At 40.9% G+C, this 22,277-nt stretch overlaps 1 protein-coding gene across 8 annotated transcripts in view; it reads right to left on the bottom strand.

Moving 5' to 3' along the window:
- The window catches only part of LOC121535027 (probable ATP-dependent DNA helicase HFM1), a 39,480-nt gene extending 17,631 nt beyond the window's left edge, over positions 1-21,849 (bottom strand). For 3 of the 8 annotated variants that reach the window (XM_041841694.1, XM_041841697.1, XM_041841700.1), the window contains exons 1-11: positions 21,774-21,849; positions 21,108-21,213; positions 20,799-20,887; positions 20,561-20,673; positions 20,026-20,311; positions 19,442-19,710; positions 17,291-17,332; positions 17,069-17,139; positions 16,843-16,975; positions 16,097-16,248; positions 2,387-2,464 (exon numbers count right to left, since the gene is read on the bottom strand). In XM_041841694.1, the coding sequence (XP_041697628.1) occupies positions 2,387-2,464; positions 16,097-16,248; positions 16,843-16,975; positions 17,069-17,139; positions 17,291-17,332; positions 19,442-19,710; positions 20,026-20,311; positions 20,561-20,673; positions 20,799-20,869 (1,215 nt within the window). In that variant the 5' untranslated portion in view covers positions 20,870-20,887; positions 21,108-21,213; positions 21,774-21,849. Of the gene's footprint in view, positions 1-2,386; positions 2,465-16,096; positions 16,249-16,842; positions 17,016-17,068; positions 17,140-17,290; positions 17,596-19,441; positions 19,711-20,025; positions 20,312-20,560; positions 20,674-20,798; positions 20,888-21,094; positions 21,214-21,773 lie in introns of those variants that run through there. The other 5 variants (XM_041841695.1, XM_041841701.1, XM_041841699.1 and 2 more) reach the window with 5 other exon arrangements.
- Positions 21,850-22,277: the final 428 nt, after the last annotated feature.

Below are 22,277 nucleotides of genomic sequence, written 5' to 3'. Positions count from 1 at the left end.
TCAATGGGATAGGACAACCTGCTGTGTTGACTATTGGTTCTTCCAGCCCAACAATAGATGTAATCTTTATATGACACTAAATCACCTGAATGAATTAAACACAAACAAACAATTAAGAGCCCTGATGGTATAGGTGACCTAAATCAGTGCTATTCTAACATCAGGTGTGCTTTGTTTATGTACTACTGTAGGTTCACCAGCTGACCTCTATCAAGACACCCATTTCAACTGGATTCCCACTGTGAAGATGAGCAATGCTGCAGCAGCATCAGTTTCTACTTCTACTACTTCTTCCTTAGGAGACATCCCTCAGTTATACGAGATGGTTGTCATATGCTGTGCCTTGGACAATCTCAATGATTCTGTTGTGCCATTTGAGTAGAGAGCACCTTCATGTCGTCATGACAAAAGTGCCCCCTTAGACCGTATGAATATATCAAATCTAATTTGGTGTAAAATACTATTGTTTATGATATTGTAAACATACTGTACTTTAATAAATGGCTATATTGTTGTATGGGTGAAATGAAACGTATTGTCACCTCTGCTTTGCCTAGCCCCATTGAATAAAAAAGTATTTCTTATAGCCCAACTATTTTCTTTCTTTTACAATTTAAACACATTTAGCATAGACAATGTAATTGTTGTGGTAGTCTAGTGCAACTCAGACCTTCTGGGAGAAAAGTATCTGGCATTGAACTTGGTGGTAGTAGTTGTGTTTATGTTTTAAGCGAAGGATCCCATCATCTCCTGGTTCCAGACATTGTAGCCCTGGACAAACACACCTATTTCAACTTGTCAACTAATCATCAGGCCCTATGAGTTGAATCAGGTATGTTTGTCCGGCAAGAATATGTGTTGTTGGGGGTACTGGAGGACTGGAGTTGGGAAGCACTGCTGTAGGCCTATGGCTGCATTGGCACTGCATGCCATTATCAGCTGCAAAATGGGTTCACATGGCTGATATCCTGAAAAAATAGTTTCACCCAAATAAAACTAATTGGAGAGCTAATGACTGAACAAAAAGGTAATGTTCATTTGAGAATACAACACAAACACAGACAAATTAGCGAAATATTCCCTTCCCCTCTTTATTTCAGGATCTTTATAACACTATTTCATATAATTTCAAAGTGTACAAGTAAGCTAACTCATATGTAAAGGTAAGACATTTTAGTAACAAGTAGGCTATCATTACTAAAGCATCATTTCAGGTGAACAAAAAAAAGTCGATACCAGAGGTGGCCAACCTCGCTCCACTGATCCCTGATCTATAGGGGAGCAGACTTCTGTTCCAGCCCAACAGTAGCACACCTGATTATTAACTAATTAGGTTTGATACATTGAATCAGGTGTGTTAGTGCTGGGTTGGAACAGAAGCGTGCACACCCAGCAGGGTTGGCCTGCTCCAGTTGTAATAGGTTTATACATTGTGTCTAACTTTTAAATGGTATTTTTGTTAACTACATTTGCTAACATAGGTACACTTATAATCAATGGTATACAAGGATGTACCCTTATTCTCTTGGGGCATTAATTGGGACCTCTTCATCTGCAGACAGGGTTTCACAGCTCTCTGTACCTGAGGACAGAAAACATTACAAAGAAACAGGCTGCATTATACTCAAATTAGACAGCACTGAATATTATGTTGATATATCTCTCTGTCCTCCGTTTTCTCGCTAGGGACTGGAATTTGAGAATGTTTTCATGATGTCTGCCCACAAAGGTACCTGCCCTATCCAGAGTAGCCTACTCTCCCTTCTCTGACAGCTGGAACTGATAGCTAATCCTTTCACCCTCTTCCATGGCTGTTGGCTAGCTACCTAGCTACAAATACATTTATAGTCACAACGACAAATACATCACGATAGCTGGCTAACTAGCTAATATGAAGTTAGCATGCTGGTGATATTTAATTCACTTAGCTACCTATACAGTAAGTAAAGTTATCTAACTAGAGAACATTACGTTAGCAGCTCATTTGAGTTACCCTGCACACTAAGTTTCTGGCGCAAGCTAGCTAATAATACATAGTTTTTGATCATTTTCGAAATATATTTACTTAACGTACTTGAATAGGTTCTCCCACTGCCTCCGTTTTCTGGGTCCTTGGATAAACGAAATAACGGGCAATATTCCCGACGTTTCCGGTGGTAGCAAAACTCAGCCAGACATGTGGACGATTGGAGGACTTACATCAGACTGATTTTGGTCTTCCAACATGACGCAACTGCAAGCCCTCTATAGATCACAATCTGGGAAATAATGTTTCACTCTAGCCAAGCTGTTTCAGAGTGTTATTTGGTCAAGCACAGTATATGGTTGCAGTCCTACCTGAGGGAATTTTGAACAGAACATCAAATACTTAAACGTATCCACTGACCTCGTCAATAAGGAACAGCCGGACCAACTGCAGCAGGCAGTTATCCCTCCACTTCCTCGTCATGCTGTCCCATTTTTCCTGGGAGAAACAGAAATGTGTGTGTGCTTTATCATGAACTGGTTAATAAAGTGTTAACCTTTTACTGCAGTGGGCTAAATCTGGGTCACACAGTGTTTCTTGGTAGTCTTAAACAAATCTACTTTGAAACAAAAGTATAGACCTCTGTCGTAGTAAATATATTATGTTATAGCTTGGTCTGACTAAAATCTTGTGCATAACCCATCTTGTGTTGGGCCTTTGGATTTAATACAATGCACAAAGACTTCTATCTTGTCGGCCTTATCAGCAGGTGGCTATGGACAACACCCACGCCATAGGTCTCTCAGTTCTCCCAACTCACACGAGTTATTGCTCTGAGGACATACACACACACACCCCCACACACACACACACATACACACACACACACACACACACACATCATCATTGTTAAACATACACACATACACACACACACACATACACACACATACACACACACACACACATACACACACACACACACACACACACACATACACACACGCACACACACACACACACACATCATCATTGTTAAGCACACACACACAAAAACCCCCTTCTCTTAGGCTGAACATCTGAAGACAGAGAACCCGACTCAGAGCCAATGCAATGGAAGTGACCTCGACCAACTCATCAGGACCAATCAGAAGATCAGAACTACTAGAATCAACCTACTTTATTTTATTGTATAAAATGTCAGCACACAATGTTTAGGGGGCTCGCTCTCTCAGATATCTCCCTACGAGGTTGACGAACGGGTCCGTGCACGCTATTTACAGATATCTTTACCTCTGAATAAACTGCCTCATATTATACAATTATCCACCGTGTCCGAAAGTCTCTACTTGGTCTCCGTTCTCCAGTAAACTTGTTTTATCAACAAACTTGGTAGCAGAGGGTGGTTTTCTAACTCTGAATTCGGTCCATAAAAGTTGATAGAGACAGGAGACAAGTAAGAGACGGATCTGAAAGGACGGGTGACCTGTCCGCAGGAGCAGCCGGGAATCCAGCTCGCCTCAGGAAACTGATCTAGACGGCCGTCAATACAAAGGTAAGCAGAACCTGTTAAAACAAAATCTGCATATTGTATTGTAGGATAAACTAAATTATGATCAGTAAGTACTGGGCGTGAGTATGGATTACTGTAAAATTTATAACATATCTATTATGACTCAAAAGGCACATATGTAAAGATATCTGAATTCTTTAGGTTTTTACTGTTGAAATGTGACTCTCTAGGGGAGGAGTCTAGTTACAGAGGTTGTGGTTCACGAGAGACGGACCCTTTTATTTTTTACTGTTGATATCTGAAATCTTAGGTTTTTACTGTTGAAATGTGACTCTAAGAGAAGAAGTCTAGTTACAGTGGTTTTATTTTCTGTTGAAATGCGGCTTTCTAGTGAGGAGCCTATTACAGAGGTTTTGGTCCACAAGCGATGGACCCCTTTTATTTGATCCACAAGAGAAGGATCTGGTGACTTGATAAAAAGATTCAGATAGTCGGGTTGAGTTAATTCCGTGAGAATCCAAGTCCAGAAAAGGTTCTCCCGACTAGACGCCAGTTGAATGGTTTAAACGACTGGGAGTCTCCTTGAGGAGAATCAAAAAAAATAAAAATAAAAATACGAGTTCAGATAGTCGGGCAATTGGTTGACGTGGCACTCAACTATATGTACTGTGAGGAACTTAAACTGAATTCGTGTGTTGATGCTGATATGTAATGAAAATGTAATTGTTGAAATGATAACCTGAATGTTGTGTAAGATTGGCCGTTTCATGAGACTAACTAGTGGATAACTTTTAAGAGGACCACTGAGTCCTATTTTGCCTGTTATGTAGCCGCTGCGCTAAAAGCTGACTTGAACTTTTTCCCTCTTGTGGTGTTGGTATTTTCATAATTCCTAAAATTAGATTGATAATTATTTTGGGAGCGCTCGAGTTTGCTAATATATTGTTCCAAAAGGGCGATTCTGATACCTTTTGGGAAAATATATAATAACTCGAATACCTGAAAAACAATAATAACTTTTGCAAAATAATTCCCAAAATTAAATTGGTAATTATTTTAGGAGCGCTCGAGTTTGCTAATATATTGTTCCAAAAGGGCGGTTCTGATACCTTTTGGGAAAATATATAATAACTCGAATAACTGAAAAACAATAATAACTTTTGCTAAATAATTCCTAAAATTAAATTGATAATTATTTTGGGAGCGCTTGAGTTTGTTAATATATTGTTCCAAAAGGGCGATTCTGATACCTTTTGGGAAAATATATAATAACTCGAATACCTGAAAAACAATAATAACTTTTGCAAAATAATTCCCAAAATTAAATTGGTAATTATTTTAGGAGCGCTCGAGTTTGCTAATATATTGTTCCAAAAGGGCGGTTCTGATACCTTTTGGGAAAATATATAATAACTCGAATAACTGAAAAACAATAATAACTTTTGCTAAATAATTCCTAAAATTAAATTGATAATTATTTTGGGAGCGCTTGAGTTTGTTAATATATTGTTCCAAAAGGGCGGTTCTGATACCTTTTGGGAAAATATATAATAATTCGAATAATTGAAAAACAATAATACCTTTTGCAAAATAATTCCTAATAATAAAGTATTGAACATTTTTTGTGTACGAGGGTGGGACATCAGAGATAAATCTCAGTCAGCGCCAAGAATACATTGCTGGATTCGGCCAGTGACGGGCTAAGAGCACCAAGATAGTCTAAAAAAACTGTATAACCATGGCAACCACTACCGTCCCAAAACTCAAGTTTAATGAATATCTAGATCAAAAAATACAGGATAGAGCGGGAGTGGTGCCGAATGGTTTTTTAATTCGATCTAAAAGTTGGTGCGAGAGGAAAAGGCAAATCATCGATCTAAAAACAGACGGAAGAGTGACCTGAAAATCCTGGAGAAATCAACTATTCGTCTTGGCTCAGGAAACCTGATCAGAGCGCGCTCTTCTAAAAAGGTATGCAGAGCCTGTTAAAACGAAATCTTGCATATTGTATTATAGACCAATACCAAATTTTGATCAGAAGTACTGAGCGTGAGTATGAATACTTGTTAAATAATTTTCCATCCTAATGAATTAAGGCATACATGAGATATCTGGTACTGTGTTTTATACTAAGGAATTAAGGAATAAGGAATAAGGAATAAGGAATAAAGATAAACGTATCCAGAATGTGTCGAACTACGGATTGACGCATTGGTGGATAAGATTTGACCCACAACTAGATTCCTAAAGGGACCCAGTTTGAACTGAGACCTTTTGCATAAATCCTATTAGGGGAGGTCCTACCCTATAGGTTGCGAGGAGGTAGAAGTTTAACTGTGGCAGAGTTCTAGACATTAGGTGGAGGGAGAGGTATGGTTTTGAGGGACGTCTGGACGCAGATAAACTCGAATCCATGCTTAAAACAGATACATAAGGTGTGTAAAGGAGAAATGAGCAGTGAGAGAGAAAGAGAGAGTTGCGAGGGAGGGGCTGGAGAGAGCGAAAGTGTGGCTTTTGGAGCGAGGAAAGACTGGAGTTGGCTGGGAACACCACGGGGTGATTATTTGAGAGGTGCCTGTGGGTTTCTGACGAGGGATGAGATGGGTGAGAAAGTAGAGAATATTTACATTTGCATTTTTGGTGATTTGGCAGACGCTCTTGTCCAGAGCGACTTGCAGGAGCGATTGGGGTTGAGTGCCTTGCTCGAAGGCACATCGGCAGATTTTTCGCCTGGTCGGCTCGGGATTGGAACCCGCGACCTCTCGGTTCTTGGCGCGGGCGCTACTGATCACTAAGCTGCCTGCCGCCCCATATGAGTTTAAGGTTGTGGCGTTGTTTGATCATGTGATAAGGTTTAATTTGTAATCGGACCATAACTAAAGTGGTTGTAGAAGTAATGTATAGGTAGGGGAGAGCCAATAGGGGGCTCCATTGAACTATTATGGTTTATTTGGCATTTCAATGGCATAAGGTGAAATCTGTATGCATGAGGGGAATTCGATTATGTATTATTATAGTATTATGGACACTCCGTAATAAATAAACTGAACCAAACAAGACGTTACTACAGTAATAGAGAATAGTTAATGTTGTTACGTTAGTTCTTAAACCCGATGATAGAGGAAAATGCAGAACGCTGTTAGAGTGTGTTTTATTTAGGCTACTAGGGTGTTTGAGACGGAAGGGCTGGCTAGACGGGGGTGATGACGTGGCTGGATGTGCGACGTGAAAGTATTTACTTTGTGAGAATCGTAGATGGTGTGGAGTGACTGGCGATGTCCCTGGTTCGAACACAGGTAGGGACAGTAGACAAAGCTTTCACAGTGGGGCTATATACCTAGATTACTATGTGGATGTGAAAGGTTGAATTAGATAGCTTAAATAGAAGTATTCTAGAAAAGTCTATGAAAATATGTTATAAGGTTACCATGCGCTCTCCCCGAAGGAGCAAGGGGAGGGTGAGAGACAGTACAGTTCAGATGGTAGGAACATTATTAAATGTATGCTAATCAACGATAGCAAGTATTTGTTTTATTAATTAGGGCATAATCAGAGAGAACAGTTAAATAAATTGAATAGCGAACTGAAATGGTTTAGCGGGAAAATATAAATGTTTGATACATGTAGCAGAGTTAGGGTAATCAATTAAATAATAATTGTATACGCGAGGAATTTTGAGTGGTTTTATAGATTAGTTATGAGGAATTAGATTGATACAAACAATTATTGATGGGTTAAGACTGGGGATAACCAGGAGAAAGAGATTAGCTCATCTCGTTGGAATGTTGCCAAGGGCTAGGGGAGCAGTAGTGAAGTTAGGCCGTATTTAGGTCATGAAAGTGAGCTACCAAATTAAGGCCTGGCTATTTGTGGTTGTTTTTCAAATTGGGTTTTCAAATAAAAAACAACACACCTAGTATGATGTTTATAAAGCCTTGTTTCAATTTTGGGGGGTTTTCAGCAGGTCAAGGGTTATAGGTCTTAAAGGTGCACACAGTGAATTTTATGGATTTTTTAGGTTTTGGCTGAGTTTGGGGTATATATGATTTCTTATGAGAATGAATGTCATGAGGACTTAATGAACACTTGGGATAACTAACATTTATGAAATATTTAGAATAATGGTAATTGTTTAGTATACTATGGGATTAAACAGTTCGTTAAATGATTTCAATGGCTTCTGAACTCTGTTTTAACATTCTGGTGTTAATTAATCATCCACACTAGTACATTCTAAAGGCATGAGAGGAAGACTTTAAGATAGTTTATTTTACTAAGTTGAGGGTAATTTATAGTACTGTGATAATTGTGAAGAAGATTATAATTTGGTAATAATATATTTGATTTGAACCATAAATAACAGAAGAGAGAGTGGAGGAATGGCAATTGGATAATGAAATACCAATATTAACTAAAGTGATTGTTTAGGTAGGTGGTAATATTGACACATGGCCAAATCATGTGTCAAAGAGGGGGATGGTTGGATTAAATATTAAATATATACGAAGGAGAGGACAAAATACTTTATTAAATATATACGAAGGAGAGGACAAAATACTTAAAAAAAAAAAAAAAAACATGTATGATAGTTTATTAACCACACCTGTATGTCAGAGGTTTTGTGCCCCACAGGTGAACTAAAGGAGAAGGTGACCCACTCTATCTAACCAGGAGACTGAATCAGGCCTGGCGGGAAGGGCCCTACCAAGTACTGCCTTTGCCAGCAGAATAGCTGAGAGATCCATCTGGGTGCATGTCACACACTGTACAAAACCAGCTACACCTGACGAACAAACACAGAGTTAGGAGAAAGATCCGATCACCACTATGGTTCGGGGGTTGCCTCCTTAACGAAGATTCCCTTACCCTGTCTGATCATCCCTGTGTGAGTTCGATAGAAGGTAAAGCAATGGGTTGGCCTCTGGCATCTGACATGTTCTCAGGGCAAGGGTGGGGATTCACAGGTCTCCCGACGCAAGAGGATTATAGGAGCCAAAACCAGGCCCGTGCTGACATCTGATGGATGTGTGGTGATAACTGATTGTGAACTCACCTACATACGCAAACAATCAAACGTGTCAGAGATTGGTGAGTTGTCACATAGAAAGTAGGACCTCCTCCCGGGATCCTTTGATGAAAGGATATATATTGATGGGATCCACAATCAGATCGCAGCTGGGTTTGAATCAAGTATTTTCTGGTGGTCAAACAATTAATAAAAATGTAGATTGGATAAATTATATTTAATATAACCAGCAAAAGATTTATTAACCACACTCGTGATGCAATAAAGGGATTAGCTGAGCAGACAGCGGCAACTAGCTTAATGACATGGCAGAATAGAATAGCTTTAGATATGCTTTTGGCTGAGCGGGACGGGGTTTGTGTTCTGTTTGGATATATGTGCTGTACTTTCATCTCCAACAATATAGCACCGGACGGGCCCGTGACCAAAGCGCTTGAGTGACCATCACCACGCTGGCGAACGAACTGGTTGAGAACTCTGGTATTGATAGCTCCATAAACGGTTGGTTTGATAACATATTTGGTAAATGGAAAACTATTGTTGTGACTATTCTGGGTGAAGTTATGGCCTCTATGGGTATACTTGTTCTTTGTGGATGTTGCCTTATTTCCTGGCTGAGTGACTGGTTTGGTGAGTACTCTTCTATGGTGGTTACTGGATTTCTGACCCTAGTAATTGTGTTTTTGCTGTTAATGTGTTGTGCTGCTTGCATCGTCCCCTGTCTCAGGAGGTCAGTGGTAGGAGTGGTGCAGGCGTCAGGTATGATGCTGTTGTTACCGGCCCAGGATGATGCAGGTGACTCTGCTACTGACTCTGAGACCAAGCTGGATGATCCATGTTTTGCCTAGTAAAATACATACACGCATTTATTTTCAGTTCTTGCTCATTTATTACCTTACGTTTTCACTAACCACTGTGATTGTTTATTCTTCCTGATGTGAAGGTAAAGGATTCCTGGGTGGCTGGTAGCCAACTCAGTACATGTTAGGTGTAGGGGAGGAATAGAGGGTTAAAATTATTATTTTTATTTTCTATTAACATTAAATGTTGTGATTTAATTTCCATATCCTGTTATTCTTAAGGGTGATTATACTCTGTTTAGAGTGACACCATAAAATTGTTGGGTTTTATTTTTTGGATCTGTATGTGATGAATAGCTTGGAAGGAATGCATTAATGAGGAGCACTATACTGATATGGATTGTTTCACATAACAGGCTGATAAGAACACTCTCTCTTTGTTGTCTGTGAAACTGTCCTTGAACATGGGTACATGGAGTACAGTTTTTGGGGGCTCGTCCTTTTGGGTGCTGACTGTTGTACTATTAACAAAAACGTCGATAGAATTAACTGCATACATTAATGTTAAAATTAGGCAATTGGACACAACAAGGTTTTGAGGCGGTGCATGGCCAGTTGGCTGCAACCTCTCTCATGGCTTTCCAAAATCGTATTGCTGTCGACATGCTCCTGGCTGAAAAAGGAGGAGTATGTGCTATGTTTGGTGAACAATGTTGTACCTTTATTCCCAACAATACAGCCACAGATGGCAGTTTGATAATTGCCCTGGAAGGGTTACGAACTCTTAATGGTAAGATGAAGAGCCACTCAGGGGTGGACACTTCAATGTGGGACTCTTGGATGGATGCGTTTGGTAAATATAAAACGCTTGTTCCTTCTATACTTGTATCCATCTCAATTTTGCTGCAATTCTAGTGCTTTGTGGATGCTGTTGCATTCCATGCATACGGACGCTGACAACCAGGATTATAACCACCGCTATTGATCCACATCCTGCAGATAACGGTCAGATGTTTCCTTTGCTTGCTATTGACGATGCTGACCAAGGATATCTGGATGATGAATAGCATTTAAGCTTTTTGTCACGTCTCTTGTGAGACGTGAAGAGGGGGAATGTAAAACTTTATCTTCTGATAAAGTTTTCCCTATTTTGCCAATTGCAGCATTTAAGCTTTATGTCACGTCTCTTGTGAGACGTGAAGAGGGGGAATGTAAAACTTTATCCTCTGATAAAGTTTTCCCTATTTTGCCAATTGCAGCATTTAAGCTTTTTGTCACGTCTCTTGTGAGACGTGAAGAGGGGGAATGTAAAACTTTATCTTCTGATAAAGTTTTCCCTATTTTGCCAATTGCAGCATTTAAGCTTTATGTCACGTCTCTTCTGAGACGTGAAGAGGGGGAATGTAAAACTTTATCCTCTGATAAAGTTTTCCCTATTTTGCCAATTGCAGCATTTAAGCTTTTTGTCACGTCTCTTGTGAGACGTGGAAGAGGGGGAATGTAAAACTTTATCTTCTGATAAAGTTTTCCCTATTTTGCCAAATTGCAGCATTTAAGCTTTATGTCACGTCTCTTGTGAGACGTGAAGAGGGGAATGTAAAACTTTATCTTCTGATAAAGTTTTCCCTATTTTGCCAATTACACTGTTAGCTTGTGTCACGTCTTAAGTTTTCCTTCTTTACTGTTACTTGGTCACGTCTCTGGGGAGACGTGAAGAGAGGGATTTGTCGTAGTAAATATATTATGTTATAGCTTGGTCTGACTAAAATCTTGTGCATAACCCATCTTGTGTTGGGCCTTTGGATTTAATACAATGCACAAAGACTTCTATCTTGTCGGCCTTATCAGCAGGTGGCTATGGACAACACCCACGCCATAGGTCTCTCAGTTCTCCCAACTCACACGAGTTATTGCTCTGAGGACATACACACACACCCCCACACACACACACACATACACACACACACACACACACACACACACATCATCATTGTTAAACATACACACATACACACACACACACATACACACACATACACACACACACACATACACACACACACACACACACACACACATACACACACGCACACACACACACACACACATCATCATTGTTAAGCACACACACAAAAAACCCCCTTCTCTTAGGCTGAACATCTGAAGACAGAGAACCCGACTCAGAGCCAATGCAATGGAAGTGACCTCGACCAACTCATCAGGACCAATCAGAAGATCAGAACTACTAGAATCAACCTACTTTATTTTATTGTATAAAATGTCAGCACACAATGTTTAGGGGCTCGCTCTCTCAGATATCTCCCTACGAGGTTGACGAACGGGTCCGTGCACGCTATTTACAGATATCTTTACCTCTGAATAAACTGCCTCATATTATACAATTATCCACCGTGTCCGAAAGTCTCTACTTGGTCTCCGTTCTCCAGTAAACTTGTTTTATCAACACCTCACACATTGTTATGGGCTTAAAAAAAGAAGACACCTGTACCATGTCAGATATAGAGTTGAAATGTATTAATTTTTGAGTTTGCATCCCAATATTACACTTTATATACAGTACCAGTCAAAAGCTTTGACACACCTACTCATTCAACAGTTTTTCTTTATTTTGTACTATTTTCTACATTGTAGAATAATAGTGAAGACATCAAAACAATGAAATAACACAGGGAATCATGTAGTAACAAAAAAAGTGTTTAAAAAATATAAATATATTTTAGATTTTAGATTCTTCAAAGTAGCCACCCTTTGCCTTGATGACAGCTTTGCACACTCTTGGCATTCTCTCAACCAGCTTCACCTGGAATGCTTTTCCAACAGTCTTGAAGGAGTTCCCACATATGCTGAGCACTCGTTGGCTGCTTTTCCTTCACTCTGCGGTGCAACTCATCCCAAACCATCTCAACTGGGTTGAGGTCGGGTGATTGTGGAGGCCAGGTCATCAGATGCAGCACTCCATCACTCTCCTTCTTGGTCAAATAGCCCTTACACAGCCTGGAGGTGTGTTGGGTCATTGTCCTGTTGAAAAACAAATGATAGTCCCACTAAGCGCAAACCAGATGGGATGGCGTATCGCTGCAGAATGCCGTGGTAGCCATGCTGGCTAATTGTGTCTTGAATTCTAAATAAATCACAGACAGTGTCACCAGCAAAGCACCATCACACCTCCTCCTCCATGCTTCACGGTGGGAACCACACGTGGAGATCAACTGTTCACCTACTCTGCGTCTCACAAAGACACAGCGGTTGGAACCAAAAATCTCAAATTTGGACTCATCAGACCAAAGGACAGATTTCCACCGGTCTAATGTCCATTGATCGTGTTTCTTGGCCCAAGCAAGTCTCTTCTTATTATTGGTGTCCTTTAGTAGTGGTTTCTTTGCAGCAATTCGACCATGAAGGCCTGATTCACGCAGTCTCCACTGAACAGTTGATGTTGAGATGTGTCTGTTACTTGAACTCTGTGAAGCATTTATTTGGGCTGCAATTTCTCAGGCTGGTAACTCTAATGAACTTGTCCTCTGCAGCAGAGGTAACTCTGGGTCTTCCTTTCCTGTGGCGGCCCTCATAAGAGCCAGTTTCATCATAGCGCTTGATTGTTTTTGCGACTGCACTTGAAGAAACTTTAAAAGTTCTTGAAATTTTCCAGATTGACCGACCTTCATGTATTATGATGGACTGTCGTTTCTCTTTGCTTATTTGATCTGTTCTTGCCATAATATGGACTTCGTCTTTTACCAAATAGGGCTATCTTCTGTATACCCCCCCTACCATGTCACAACACAACTGACTGGCTCAAACGCATTAAGAAGGAAAGAAATTCCACAACTTAACTTTTAAGAAGGCACACCTGTTAATTGAAATGCATGCCAGGTGACTACCTCATGAAGCTGGTTGAGAGAGTGTGCAAAGCTGTCATCAAGACAAAGGCTGGCTACTTTGAAGAATCTAAAATCTAAAATATATTTTGATTTTTTAAACACTTTTTTGGTTACTACATGATTCCATATGTGTTATTTTATAGTTGTGATGTCTTCACTATTATTCGACAATGGAGAAAATAGTAAAAAATAAAGAAAAAACTTGGAATGAGTAGGTGTGTCCAAACTTTTGACTGGTACTGTACATCACAGAAGACTGAAATATAACAAAACCGTTTGACATAGAAACATTGGAAGTCAGGAACCAATATACACAATCAGTTAGGAAAGCAAAGGCTAGCTTTTTCAAACAGAAATGTGCATCCTGTAGCACTAACTCCAAAAGGTTTTGGGACACTGTAAAGTCCATGGAGAAAAAGAGCACCTCCTCCCAGCTGCCCACTACACTGAGGCTAGGAAACACTGTCACTACCAATACATTTACGATAATCTAAAATTTCAACAAGCATTTTGCTATGGCTGGCCATGCTTTCCACCTGGCTACCCCTACCCCGGGCCACCAGCTCTGCATCCTCCGCTGCAACTTGCCCATGCCCCCCCCCACTTCTCCTTCATCCAAATTCAGATAGTTGATGTTCTGAAAGAGCTGCAAAATCTGGACCCCTAAAAATCAGCTGGGCTAGACAATCTGGACCCTTTCTTTCTAAAATTAGCCACCGAAATTATCGCAACCCCTATTACCAGCCTGTTCAACCTCTCTTTCGTATCGTCTGAGATCCCCAGAGATTGGAAAGCTGCTGCGGTCATCCCCCTCTTCAAAGGGGGTGACAATCTAGATCCAAACTGTTAGAGACCTATATCAATCCTGCCCTGCCTTTCGAAAGTATTTGAAAGCCAAGTTAACAAACAGATCACCGACCATTTCGAATCCCACCGTACCTTCTCCGCTATGCAATCTGGTTTCCAAGCTGGTCATGGGTGCACCTCAGCCACTTTCAAGGTCCTAAACGATATTATAACCGCGATCGATAAAAGACAGTACTGTGCAGCCGTCTTCATCGACCTGGCCAAGGCTTTCGACTCCGTCAATCACCGCATTCTTATTGGCAGACTAAATAGCCTTGGTTTCTCAAATGACTGCCTCGTCTGGTTCACCAACTACTTCTCAGATAGAGTTCAATGTGTCAAATCGGAGGGCCTGTTGTCTGGACCTCTGGCAGTCTCTATGGGGGTGCCACAGGGTTCAATTCTCGGGCCGACTCTATTCTCTGTGTATATCAATGATGTCGCTCTTGCTGCTGATCCACCTCTACGCAGACGACACCATTTTGTATACATCTGGCCCTTCATTGGAGACTGTGTTAACAAACCTCCAATCGAGCTTCAATGCCATACAGCACTTCTTCCGTAGCCTCCAACTGCTCTTAAACGCTAGTAAAACTAAATGCATGCTCTTCAATCGAATACTGCTTGCACCCGCCCGCCCGACTAGAATCACTACTCTCGGCGGGTCTGACTTAGAATATGTAGACAACTACAAATACCTAGGTGTCTGGTTAGACCGTAAACTCTCCTTCCAGACTCACATTAAGCATCTCCAATCCAAAGTTAAATCTAGAATCGGCTTCCTATTTCGCAACAAAGCCTCCTTCACTCATGCTGCCAAACATGCCCTCGTAAAACGGACTATCCTACCGATCCTTGACTTCGGCGATGTCATTTACAAAATAGCCTCCAACACTCTACTCAGCAAATTGGATGTAGTCTATCACAGTGCCATCCGTTTTATCACCAAAGCCCCATATACTACCCACCATTGTGACCTATACGCTCTCGTTGGCTGGCCCTCACTACATATTCGTCGCTAAACCCACTTGCTCCAGGTCATCTATAAATCACTGCTAGGCAAATCCCTGCCGTAGCTTAGCTCATTGGTCACCATAGCAACACCCACCCGTAGTCTGCGCTCCAACAGGTATATCTCACTGGTCATCCCCAAAGCCAACACCTCCTTTGGCCGCCATTCCTTCCAGTTCTCTGCTGCCAATGACTGGAACAAAGTGCAAAAATCTCTGGAGCTGGAGACTAGCATCTCCCTCACTAACTTTAAGCATCAGTTGTCAGAGCAGCTTACCAATCACTGCACCTGTAAACAGCCCATCTGTAATTAGCCCACCCAACTACCTCATCCCCATAATGTTATTTATTTTGCTCATTTGCACCCCAGTATCTCTGTTTGCACATCATCTTCTGCACATCTATCATTCCAGTGTTAATACTACATTTTAATTATTTTGCACTATGGCCTATTTATTGCCTTACCTCCATAACTTACACACACACTGTATATAGATTTTCTATTGTGTTATTGACTGTACGTTTTGTTTATTCCATATGTAACTCTGTGTTGTTGTTGTTTTTAATTGCACTGCTTTGCTTTATCTTGGCCAGGTCGCAGTTGTAAATGAGAACTTGTTCTCAACTGGCTTACCTGGTTAAATAAAGGTTACATATTTTTTAAAGTATCGTCTGGTTTGAAAATATAAAGTTGATTAATTATGAAAAATATTAAATAACATTCCATCCATGAGGCCACTAGGTCATTTGACAGCAGGAAAGGGCTACATTAACAGTTGGACAGTTAATGTGGGTTTTTTATTAACTTTCTCATGAATTCTCTTGATACAACTGAATTTATCCATCCTCGCATCACTAACAAACCCCTATTGCAACATGCAAATCATGTCTGCCTCTTTTTTAATGGATGGTTGCTATGGTCACAGGATCAGCTACCTCATTACACTACATATTACACACAAATAAAATGTCTGCCAGTGATAGGCTATGCGACATACAGTATACTGTACACTGGGATACAGTGTCACTCACAGGTGTGGTCATGATGATATGGGCGTCCTGAATCTCAAAGAAGTCGTCGATCTCCGTGTCTCCAGTCAGCTCCTTGCAGCTCAGGCCCAGAGGCCCAAATTTCTTCTTCCAGTCCTCAAAGCGCTGACTGCATAAAGCTTTGATGGGGGCCACTGAAGACGACAGAAGCATTCACAATCAATGCATCTTGTCATACAGTTTTCATTTTATAAATGTTATCAATATACATTTTGAACTCTTAGAATGTATGGGTGTAATCAGGTCATAAATTACTTACATTTTTGTTTTGTTTTTTTTGTCATTTTTAGCAGACGCTCTTATCCAGAGCGACTTACAGTTAGTGAATACATATATATATTTTTTTATACTGGCCCCCCGTGGGAATCGAACCCACAACCCTGGCATTGCAAACGCCATGCTCTATCAACTGAGCTACATCCCTGCCGGCCATTCCCTCCCCTACCCTGGACGACGCTGGGCCAATTGTGCGCCGCCCATGAGTCTCCCGGTCGCGGCCGGCTGCGACAGAGCCTGGATTCGAACCAGGATCTCTAGTGGCACAGTTAGCACTGCGATGCAGTGCCTTAGACCACTGCGCCACTTACAACATGTAAGCAACAAACCAGATATCAAGACTGCATACAGGCTAACCCATACTGTAAGCATGAATCAGCTCTTAATGTCTTAGTACTTTTTACCTAGTGCTTTTGAGAAGGATCCTAAGTACTGTAATTGGAGGGTCTTACTGTACACAGCTTTGATGTTTCTCAAGGGATCTGTGGTCTCCATCAGTAAGCGGATGATGGCCAACTCAAAAAGCACAGTCTTACCAGAGCCCGTAGGAGCACAAGCCACAAAGTTCTTACCCGTGTATAGAACCTGCAAAACATACGTTGTTCATAAAAATGTCTCAAGGATACTGTTTTGCTGTTAAGGTTCTGAATTGGATGACATGTACATTAGAGCACTTACATCATCTAGGGCTTTTGATTGAACGTAGTTGAAGTAAGGGAACTCTTTGAAGACAGATCTAAATTTAGCAGCTGTGTTCGTTTGATTAAGGACACCCAACAAACAACCCACAATTGTTTCTTAGATTTCATGTAGTCATCATCAAGCATGCATCAATCAAGCATTCATTAACTTTTCATTCCATGCGTTATTACTAATGATAAAACAGATCCGAAAGGATACGGATTTCAGAGATTGGTCGGAGTATCCCAGGCCCAGAAGTACCTAATATGAAAACAAATCCATAGACAACTAATTTTATATTCACACTGACATTTGCAACCCAACCCCAGTCAAAATTGCAGATATTGTCCACCCCCTAGTGGACATTTTGTGTCATTACAGCCAAGAGGGCATTGGGTAGTGCTGACCTCGTTTCACCTCATCAAGCCCTAACGAACAGTGACAGCTGCTGCCATGACCATTACATCCGAGTACATTCTTCAGCTACAACACCTCATCATAGCAATATGTATGTGATTTATATATATATATATATATATATATACACACTACTGCTTAAAAGTTTTACAACACCTACTCATTCAAGAGTTGTTCTTTTTTGTACTATTTTCTACATCGTAGAATAATAGTGAAGACATCAAAACTAGGAAATAACACATATGGAATCATGTAGTAACCAAAAAAAGTGTTAAACAAATCAAAATATATTTTATATTTGAGATTCTTCAAATAGGCAACCTTTGCCTTGATGACAGCTTTGCACACCCTTGGCATTCTCTCAACCAGCTTCATGAGGTAGTCACCTGGAATGCATTTCGATTAACAGGTGTGCCTTCTTAAAAGTTAATTTGTGGAATTTATTTCCTTCTTTGAGCCAATCAGTTGTGTTGTGACAAGGTAGGGGGGGGTATACAGAAGATAGCCCTATTTGGTAAAGGACCAAGTCCATATTATGGCAAGAACAGCTCAAATAAGCAAAGAGAAACAACAGTCCATCATTACTTTAAGACATGAAGGTCAGTCAATACGGAACATTTCAAGAACTTTGAACATTTCTTTAAGTGCAGTCGCAAAAACCATCAAGCGCTATGATGAAACTGGCTCTCATGAGGACCGCCACAGGAATGGAAGACCCAGAGTTACCTCTGCTGCAGAGGATAAGTTCATTAGAGTTACCAGCTTCAGAAATTGCAGCCCAAATAAATGCTTCACAGAGTTCAAGTAAGACACATCTCAACATCAACTGTTCAGAGGAGACTGTGTGAATCAGGTCTTCATGGTCGATTGCTGCAAAGAAACCACTACTAAAGGACACCAATAATAAGACGAGACTTGCTTGGGCCAAGAAACACGAGCAATGGACATTAGACCGGTGGAAATTTGTCCAAATTGGAGATTTTTGGTTCCAACCGCTGTGTCTTTGTGAGACGCGGTGTGGGTGAACGGATGATCTCCACATGTGTATTTCCCACCGTAAAGCATGGAGGAGGAGGTGTTATGGTGTGGGGGTGCTTTGCTGGTGACACTGTCTGTGATTTATTTAGAATTCAAGGCACACTTAACCATCATGGCTACCACAGCATTCTGCAGTGATACGCCATCCCATCTGGTTTGGGCATAGTGGGACTATCATTTGTTTTTCAACAGGACAATGACCCAACAGAACTCCAGGCTATGTAAGGGCTATTTTACCAAGAAGGAGAGTGATGGAGTTCTGACCTGGCCTCCACAATCCCCCGACCTCAACCAAATTGAGATGGTTTGGGATGATTCGGACAGCAGAGTGAAGGAAAAGCAGCCAACAATGGTGGAACAAGCTCACCCACGACGCCAGGACAGCGGAGTCACTGACCACCTTCCGGAGACACTTGAAACCCTACCTCTTTAAGGAATACCTGGAATAGTATAAAAGTAATCCTTCTTCCTCCACCCCCCATAAACAAATTTAAATAAATAAAAAGTGGTTGTCCCACTGGCTATCATAAATTGAATGCACCAATTTCTAAGTCACTCTGGATAAGAGCGTCTGCTAAATGATGTAAATGTAAATGTAAATAACTGTTGGAAAAGTATTCCTCATGAAGCTGGTTGAGAGAATGCCAATAGTGTGCAAAGCTGTCATCAAGGCAAAGGGTGGCTAATTTGAAGAATCTCAAATATAAAATATATTTTGATTTGTTTAACACTTTTTTGGTTACTACATGATTCAATATGTGTTATTTCATAGTTTTGATGTCTTCACTATTATTCTACAATGTAGAAAATAGTAAAAAATAAAGAAAAACCCTGGAATGAGTAGATGTTCTAAAACCTTTGACCGGTAGTGTATACAGACAGACATAGTGTTGGGTTCAGTCTGTGCGGTACTACTTTGTATGTGAAGGGCTTGGGGTGTCATGGGGAGAACATGAGCCCTCTTGGTGCCCTTGTCCTGTGTCTTCTGTGGTGGTCCCCAGGCTTTAGGTGGGCCCAGACTGGTGAGGGGGCTGGGGCCTGCTGCCGACTGGTTTGCCAGCCGAGGCTCTGTCGCCATGGAAACCTGGTTGAAAGTTTGCTGCACTCTGGGTCTTGCCTGGTTGAGGCCTCTGTTTGAGTTTGCGCTTTTCTTCAACACCTGACCACTGGGAGGTTTGAACAAACTGTAACGACGAAGAGATTATTTCATTTATAGGTAGAGAGATCATAAGTGCTTACAGTAATATCCCACATATCATGATGTAACTAGTACAGCCATGTCTTTGATAAAGAAGGTGCAATTTCAGAAGGGCTTTGCCAAATATTTGATTTATTTTATCCTGATTTATTTTATCCTGATTTATTTTATCACTTCACAGACGACATTACATTCTAAAATCAATAGTATCTGACGAAGACACATGGTGGGGACACTGACATTTACTATGTATTCTGAATGCACAGTATACACACTCATTAGTTTCATTTGAATGGCTTACCTTCTCCGTAGAGGTGGGCTTTGGCTGAACAGTGGGAAATGTTGCTGCTCCAGTGCATGACCAGAATCCTGTGGGGTTTTAGTTCGACCTCTGCTGACCTTTGTGGTATCCTGGGATTTATTCATGAAGTCTTCCCGAGCCCAAAGGGCACACCCGCCCTGTGCTTCAGGTTCTTTTCCTCCATCACTGGTATTCTGATGTAATTTGGTATTCTTGGGTGTGAAACCATCACCGTCAACTGCTCTTTTCAAATGGGGAAGGAATTTGTTGGACTTCTGAGAGAAACCTGCATTGGAGATGGTCAGAAAGGGATTTGATAGACGACATGATAATGTAATGATTGACAGGAAGGGACATGACTTGAAACAAGACCCAGATTAAGCCTAGTCTTGAACTAAAAATCATTTTCAAAAAATAATTTTCATTGAAAGTGCATTTTAGTCCAGGACTCGGCTTCGTCTGGGTCCAGGAAACTGGCCCTTACAGTATTGACTGAATTCACCAAAATGATTTAATCACTTCAAATGTCACTTACTGAATGATGAAAGACCCTCTGACTCTTTCTGGATGTCCTGAGTGGCTGGGATCTGGGAGAGGGACGGAGGGGGTTCCAACTGCCAAAAACTCTGCTCTTGACAAAGTGGCTTTCTGGAGATGGGACCAGGGCAGGAAAAGGGTTAAGCAAAGCTTAACACAGCAAGAACAAAGTTCCTAGCTAAATACAAATCTAGTGGGGCATGACTGTGGGATGCAGGTTGTTTCTGACTACTCACACTTTGTGGACAACTGGCCTCTCAAAGAACAGGTTATCCAGGGACAAAGTGCAGTCTTCTGAGTCCAACATCTCATCAGATCATGTAGGCTTAGCCCATGCAACATGTAGAATTACAAAGTTAGACGTAATCATGGTATACAGTGCATTCGGAAAGTATTCAGACCCCTTTCCTTTTTCCACAATACCCCATAACGACAAAACAAAAACAGGTTTTCAGAAAATGTTGCACATTTATAAGTAAAACCCCCCAGAAATATCACATTTACATAAGTATTCAGACCCTTTACTCAGTACTTTGTTGAAGCACCTTTGGCAGCGATAAGGCCAATCAGACATTTCAGGGCACCAAGTAGACAGACATGATGTTGCCACAACAGGACAGTCTTTATAGGTTCTGCCTAGGTTTGCAGCAACTGGGAGAGATTGTAAGAAAAGTAAACAATTTGTCAGTAGCCTGACTAGACCCCATAAAATATCTTAATTGTCAACATACTGTAAAGCCTAAATGGTTTTTGTGCAAAGGCCTCAGGTGTTGAAAGCCCTACACCAGATCAACGCAAGATGGCAGTCTCTTGGTCATGACATGACTAGCAAGGGTCGATATTAGTTACCACAGCCACAAAGTCTACAATTTATCTTCTTAAAATGAGATTTTAAACCTAACCCTAACCACACTGTTAACCTTATGCTTAACCCTGACCTTAAATGAAGACCAAAAAGCGAATTTTTGTTTTCCTGAATTTTTAAGATATCTTGACTTTGTGGCTGTGGTAACTAATGGAAACCCCTAGCAAGCTAACGTTAGCTAACTAGGCAGGCAAGTTGTCTCACTTTCATGTAATGTTAAGCGACTTATTTGTCAAAATATCAGTTTATTATATGACCATATTAATGACAGCCTGTTAATTCGTATTCTATTTCAAACTGGCGTGTAAAAAGATAACTCATGTAAGTAAAGTAATTTTTTGCCTACCTGTTTCGGTGGGGGCACTATAGCTAACTAGTCTCGAGCCTAGACGCCGATGATACCCGCTCTTCGCTCGAGGGAGATAGCAAATATTTGTATAAACCAAGATAGACCACAGCCTGTCGTTTCCAATGGGAACAAATGAGTCATAGTGGGCAGAACAAGAAAGGAGGTGGGCAGAGTCAGGTACGAGCTTGCGAGATCCTATTGGCGCGTTCTAGCGTTATTTCCGTTAGGGACGCCTCCTCTGGGAAGTGCGCGTGTGCAGTAATTCAATTCGCCTTTGCACTCCTTCTAAACAATACGATTTGTAAAAACTTTTGCAAAAGGTAAAGTCTACAAAACTTAGTCCACCCTGTTCATAACATATTCCAGTTTTGGAAACAGAAAACTGTATTGAGATCAAATGTTTCATCGATGAGAAAATGTGCAGAATGTCTGTCAAAATCCATCTTGTTCCAGCTTCTCCCACTGCCATATTTGGTATTGAGTGGAAACGCCAAGCGGATG

This window comes from Coregonus clupeaformis, chromosome 21 (assembly GCF_020615455.1).
Source record: "Coregonus clupeaformis isolate EN_2021a chromosome 21, ASM2061545v1, whole genome shotgun sequence".
Taxonomy (NCBI): Eukaryota; Metazoa; Chordata; class Actinopteri; order Salmoniformes; family Salmonidae; genus Coregonus; species Coregonus clupeaformis.
This window is presented reverse-complemented; position numbering and strand designations above follow the sequence as displayed.